The 6,735-nt window shown below is 41.3% G+C and overlaps 1 protein-coding gene across 2 annotated transcripts in view; it reads left to right on the top strand.

Annotated features, from left to right (window-relative positions):
• Positions 1-877: 877 nt before the first annotated feature.
• The window catches only part of KLHL24 (kelch like family member 24), a 14,339-nt gene continuing 8,481 nt past the window's right edge, over positions 878-6,735 (top strand). The window contains exons 1-2 of one of the 2 annotated variants that reach the window (XM_035888834.1): positions 878-1,432; positions 4,257-5,244. In XM_035888834.1, coding sequence (XP_035744727.1) covers positions 4,325-5,244 — 920 coding nt within the window. In that variant the 5' untranslated portion in view covers positions 878-1,432; positions 4,257-4,324. The remainder of the gene's footprint in view (positions 1,433-4,256; positions 5,245-6,735) is intronic. The other variant, XM_009649156.2, reaches the window with a different exon arrangement.

The raw sequence follows: 6,735 nt of genomic DNA, 5'->3' as shown, positions 1-6,735 counted from the left end.
GAGTCTCCCGCCGAATCAGTTCCTGTTTTTGCTGGGTGATTTTTGAGGGCACTTAAGGCTTTTTTGTGTGTGTGTCATTGGCGTGATTACTACTGAATTTTGGCATTCAGAGTGTGTATTTTTTTATCCAGAGAGTGTCTTGCATTAGAATAAAGCTTGCACAGTGTAACTAACTCCTTACCATGTCAGCTTGTTCACTTGGAATTCTTGTTTACTTGTTACTCAGTATTCTTAAAGACTTCATTTATCTTAAAGGCATTCAAATCCTAAATTTCTGTTGTAAAACCAGAATAATTTTTCTTTTTAAAAGAAAGCCCTTTAAAACCAACAACTTTTTGATCTTTTTTTTAATGTCATGAATCAAGAAGAAGGAAAAATAAATGCTGTTTGGTTTTTGGTGGACAGAAGGGTTATGCTTCCCTCCCCTTCCTTTAAAAGAAAAAAACTAGAGCACATGTTGTGGTTTAGCCAGTGTGTTGCAGTAGATACAACTGGGAGCTTGACTGTTGTGGTAACCAGACATCTGAGGTGAAGCACATCTGCAGACCCCGTTACTTGAAATCACATATCAAATAACTAGAATATAAATAACTAGAATCAGCCAAACCTGAGTTACTGTTCCCACGCTTTGGAATGAAAATACCATTTATTTTACCAAATTTGGTTGCGTTACCTTGGGGTTGCTGTTGCTAATGCCATAGTACCAGGTAATAGTAGACTCGCCTGCAAGCTCTTGGCTGCCAGGCTCGGCCATGCAGGCCACGTCCCGGTGCCATCAGCGTGCCGGGCTGCTGCTGGGGCCATGCTGGTGGTTCCTGCCCTTCCCCAGGGCAGCTGCCTGTTTCCAGCACCTCCTTTTCTCCCTTTACAGACGGTCACCGGTCGTGGCAGCCACCTCCACTGGCAGCAGCAGAAGCCCAGCTCAGCTTCAGGTACTCTTGAAACTACACCCTGCGGGTGAGCTTTGGAGGTGGGGCTTGGGCACACCTGATGACTGGGTGCTACCCAAGGCTGCCTGTTTCCCGACCCTGGCTGCCTGTTTCCTCTGCTGCCTTCTGTCAGCTCTGCTAACGGACCAAAGGAGTTCTGTGACGCAGAAGTGACAGAAAAACAGCTCTACCAGAAAATGGCTAGCTGTTTGCCAGAGCTGCTGATGAGGGGACAGGGGTAAACTACATGAGGATGTTGCAGTGGAGGAAGGAGGAGTTTAATGCAACATAAAAGCAATTTGCATGGGAGGATTTCCTGACGGAAGGTGTCAGGGCAAACCTTTTACAGACCTCATTTACCAGCCTCTGAGGTTACTACCAGGCTCTTAGTTACTTCTAAGGAGCATCTTGTGTAGACAAGCCTACAGACAATACAGACTAAGGAAATGGAGGAACCTGATCTTCTGGTGAACCCAGCTTAATTTAGAGACAAGCATGTGCAGGTAACATCCGCGTCGGAGCAGTGTCTGTATTGGTAAAGTGTTTTTCAAACCTGTTGATAGAAAATGTGATTTGTTTTTCCCCTTCCAGTTTTTTGAATGGGTGATTTGCTTAAGGTCCATCCTTGTTGATCCCTGCTCAGGCAAGCAAGCCAATGCATTTTGTAGTTTTTGATACAGTAATTTTCAACAGTTGTCTCTGGGGAAAAATGTCTTTTGTTTTTTCTTTTGCTTCTTTTAAACTTACTGAAGAGATCTCAATGATAAATTCTCTAAGTGATCGGTGCTTTATAATTCAGAGTCTGTAGCCATGTGTAGGTCCCTTTTATATAAGCAGAAGGTGCAGACAGGTATATGCCCTTGTGTGTCCCTCCTTTGCGCACTTAAGCAGCTTGGATTCAGGCACAGATTCCCCTCTGTCTTCCTGGCTTTGGGGCTGAAATGTGGGGCAGGTGGTGACATAAAATGGTGACATTTTGAAACTGCCAGAGTAAGCTTTGCCAGAAGGCCATGTGTATGTCTGACAGAGCTGAGCAGTGATAGTGTTACTGAGTCTTATAAACTTACTTTGCTTAAGCAAACCTACAGAAGTAATGAACTGAATAGAAATTGAAGCACAGGATATTCAAAAGCAGTAATTTCTGCAAAGGAGTGTAATTCTTTTTCCTTTTTATTCTCTTACTTTGAATTTGCAATATCTATCCCCTTGATTAGTTCTTGCTCCCTGGATTATTTTTTTTTAGTCTCCCACTTCTTTAAAGCATCAGGACTTTAAAAAAAAAACCCCAAACAAAAATGACTTGCTGAACACTAATTCATGTTGTTCCAAGCATAAAGAAGACCATGCTGCCTTCAGTGAGCAGTCTTAACCCAGAGCCCTTCTTTCCATTTATTAGTGATCGCATAATATAGTGTCATCTTAAGTCTTAATTTCCCATGCAATGAGAAAGATATAATCTTGAAGCTTTCTTTACTTAGTAGTTGTGTTTTGCCCTTTCATGCAATATGCCAGTGTCTTGTTTATGATTCCAGGCTAACGTTGCTTTGGAAATGCTCCATTAGTTTTAGTGAAATTATGCTGATTTAAATCTGTGACACTGGAATCAAGCCTTAGAGGTTTATATTTATATTTTCATTGTCACATTTCCCTTTTCTACTGCCGATGCTTCATTTCTGCCCACTTTCTCATGCTCAGTAGTATGGAATTAATCACAGATAAAGTTCAACCTAAGGGTTAGAGTGTTAGCAATAGAGCTAGTGAGGTGGTGGTGGTTGTTGTTGGTTTTGGTTTTTAGCGGCCTGCGTCATTACAGGGTAAAATGGTTGTGAAATACGTTGGATAGAACATCGGCGGCAGATTAGACTGTCCATTATGCCTCGTTAAAATCACTATGAAGCAATGGGTTATTAGATAGGCTCATTGCAACAGTGTTTTTCAGGCATCAAAGTGACAACTGCTCCTATTTTAATTCAAATCAAATATTTTGTAGGGTAAATGAGCCATACCAAGAATCTACCTTGTAAATACGTGTAAAAAAAAATTATATGGAAAATTATAGTTTTAATCACGGAGAAAAGAGGTTTTAAATGTACAACACACGTTCTTTTCTTGCTCTTTGTTAAGATGGTGCCTTTTAAAGGTGCTGTGTAAAAAAAGCACGTTCATTGTGTTCTATATTAAGTGATTTAGCCAGGCTTGGATGGGTAAGTGCAGCTCTAAAGATGCTACAACATCAGGAGGTGAAATTGCTGTGAGGAGCTGTTGCTCACTGACTCTGTTAGTGGGGAAGGAGGGAAACTTATTTCCATAAGCTTGAAAGTAATTCAGTGCATGCCCTTCTGGACGTACAAATAAATATTACAAGCACTGGGAATGATACCTGTCTCAGACCCAAGAGGGCGTTTTGCCCAGCCTCTTGCTGCCTCGGTACGCTTTGGTGGACATCCATCCAGTTCATTTTAAAGCTCAGGAGTGGCAGAAAGCGCTATTGGTGCTAGATTGGTTGGTCACATTACCTCTAATATGCACTATCTGCAAAATCAGCTGCATTTCTTTCACCTACAAACTTTAATATTGGCATACACTACTTGATTTTTAGTAACTTCAGTGCTCTGATAACTCGAGTGTGCGTTTGCATGCTGGGGGGAACATTGGACACTGTGTAGTTGAAACTGGGAAGTGTTTGAGCAAAAGGTTCTGCTCATACTTTTTTCCTAGCAGTACTTTGGAAAACAAACTATTTTTTTTCCATGTCCTCAGTAAAGTTGCCCTTGGTTCTTTTAGTAGTCTTGCACAAACAAATGTAATTCTTTCTTCATGCTGTTTTGTGTGCTAGCAGTTTACACTAATTTTTAATTGAATCTTAGTTATCAGTGAACTAATTTTTAGGTACTAGGAGTGAACAGGTAAGAACTTCCGGTCAAGGTTATTCAATGAGATAACAATGTTATTAAACACTAGTATTATAAGACTACGTTATGATAGACTTCATAATGAAAATGGAGTGACTTCTCAACTGAATTTTTATTTTGAAAATTCTGGTCTTCCCCCCTCCCCTCCTTTTTGACTAATGCTGTTGCAGTAGTACTTGGAGGCTCCAGCTGAAAGGAGGATTATGCTGAAAAATGAGAAAAGCCCAAGCTCTGGATCTTTATCCAGGAAATCTAATGCTGCGTTGCCCTGCGCAAGGTGCACAGGAATTTGCAGGTGTCACCTCTAGTAAAGGTCAAAAATTGTACCGATTCTTAGAATAATGAAACAAGTATCTTGTCTAATTCTCGCAATGAAATGTATCAGACTGAATACTGAAGTGTTCTAATTTTTCAGACCGTAGCACTGCGAAGGAGAAACTCTGCAAACTTTTCTCAATGACTCTATAGCCAACTGATGTAACAATGGTACTAATACTGGGACGCAGACTGAATAGAGAGGATAGTGGGATACGAGATTCCCCTGCAACTAAGCGGAAAGTTTTTGAAATGGACCCAAAATCATTGTCAGGCCCAGAGTTTTTCGACTTCTCCTCGGGATCATCCCATGCTGAAAGCATTCTCCAGATCTTCAATGAATTTCGAGACAGCCGGTTGTTCACAGATGTTATTATCTGTGTGGAAGGAAGGGAGTTTCCCTGCCATCGGGCGGTTCTCTCAGCCTGCAGCAGCTACTTCAGAGCTATGTTTTGCAACGATCATAGGGAAAGCAGAGAGATGCTAGTGGAGATCAATGGCATTTTTGCTGAAGCTATGGATTGCTTTTTACAGTATGTATACACTGGCAAGGTGAAAATCACTACAGAGAACGTGCAGTATCTCTTCGAAACATCGAGTCTCTTTCAGATTAGTGTTTTGCGTGATGCCTGTGCCAAGTTCCTGGAAGAACAGCTGGATCCTTGCAATTGCCTGGGAATCCAGCGCTTTGCAGATACGCACTCGCTTAAGACACTGTTCACCAAGTGCAGGAATTTTGCGCTGCAGACGTTTGAGGACGTGTCCCAGCATGAAGAATTCCTTGAATTGGGGAAAGATGAGCTTATTGATTACATTTGCAGTGATGAACTGGTGATCAGTAAGGAAGAGATGGTGTTTGAAGCTGTCATGCGCTGGGTGTACCGGGCAGTTGAGTTGCGAAGACCAGTGTTACATGAACTCCTGACGCACGTCAGGCTCCCGTTGTTACACCCAAACTACTTTGTTCAGACTGTGGAAGTGGACCAGCTGATTCAGAATTCCCCAGAGTGCTATCAACTGCTGCACGAGGCCAGGCGATACCATATCCTTGGAAATGAGATGATGTCTCCCAGAACTAGGCCACGCAGGTGAGGAATTTTTTTTTCTCCTTATTTCTATAGGAGAAGGACATAGTTCTCTTGCATATTATTTTGCATTCTGGAACCACTACAGTTACACTTCTCTACTTCCCCACAACATGTGAAGCTCATATGTCTTGCAAACATACGTAAGTGAGCCTTTTTTGCATGGATCATTTTATTGCTATGAAATAAATGACTGTTCAGGTAAGTGAGGTTATATTACCTTGCAAGTAAAATGTTTTCTAGAAGTTGGTGTTTGCTAGGTGAGATCTTACGTTAGCAATCTCGAAAAGAACTTACTGTGCTGTAGCAGGTAAACCATTCAATTTCCCAACCTCATTCCTTTTTATATCAAAGTTGTGTAAGTGTACAGCACACTACAAAGGTTGTGGATATATATTCAGAGCATTCACTTGCTACATCACTAATACTTTACAGATGGAGTAGTACACAGAGTTGTATAGACAGCAGAACAGGTTCTTAAGTGTAAAGAAACTAAATATTGAATTTTTAAAGAATTATGAAACAGTTCCTGAACTATTTCATACTTATTCTGTGACACTTTAATAATTCAGAATTGCTCCTTCTTAATAATGTGTTACACAAATGGGTGACTGAAGTTGCAAGCAGAAATGAGGAAGAGTCCATTAGTGGCATTTATGGGCTACATGATTAATTTTTTTTTTTTGAAGATATTTTCCCTGTAAAAGCCTTACCTCCACATGATAGTGACATGATAGTTGATTGCTAACTCCAGCTGATTTAACCTGTAGTTTTAAAATCATGCATTATATGGAGGTGATGCAATGATCCAGTCTGGACAAACAGATTGTGTGAGGAGTTACTCCACTTTGTTTACTCTGAGTCATATGTGGTTGCTGTACAGTGACTGTGCAGGGAACCTTTTTTTTTTGGCATGTATTAAAGGCTTGCTTGCGGGGCGGGGGAGGGAATATTTGGAAAGCATTTGCCCCATTAGTGGCTTTCCAGTCTTCAGTCCTGCCGTGAGAAAAGAAATTCTTCTTAAACTCCTTGCAGCATTTCTAAGCTGCGTGCTGCCATGGAGGGTCTTTGGAAGCTTTTGGTTCATGGCAGTTTGGAAACTGGTGCAGTTTCTGAGGCATTTTATACCCTGAGTCTTGACCATGGAATTTGACCAAAGACCTCCTCGTTTTGTGAGCAAATTGGGGAGGGAAGCTGTATCTTGTGGTATGTGGTGTGATGGTGGTGTATGTTCATTACTCAATTTGATAAAGAAAGCAAATACACTCAGACCTAGCAGTTCTGTCGGACTGCATGGTGTGTATGTACTTGAGAACCTGAACAGCCTCAGTGTAGCATTCCAGTTTGTAAAGGAGGTACCTTGCCTAATACAGGTGATTGCTGAGTTTGGGGGCTGGGGTGGTTTGGGATTTTGTGGGTTTTGTTGCTTATTAAACTGCACTGTGAATTTGAGCAGGCAGGAACAAGAGAAGTAATTTACAAAGAGAAAAACTG

The sequence above is a fragment of the Egretta garzetta genome, unplaced genomic scaffold, assembly GCF_000687185.1.
Source record: "Egretta garzetta isolate BGI_Z169 unplaced genomic scaffold, ASM68718v1 scaffold161, whole genome shotgun sequence".
Taxonomy (NCBI): Eukaryota; Metazoa; Chordata; class Aves; order Pelecaniformes; family Ardeidae; genus Egretta; species Egretta garzetta.
Note: the sequence above shows the minus strand (reverse complement) of the source record. Positions and strands in the feature narration are given on the sequence as shown.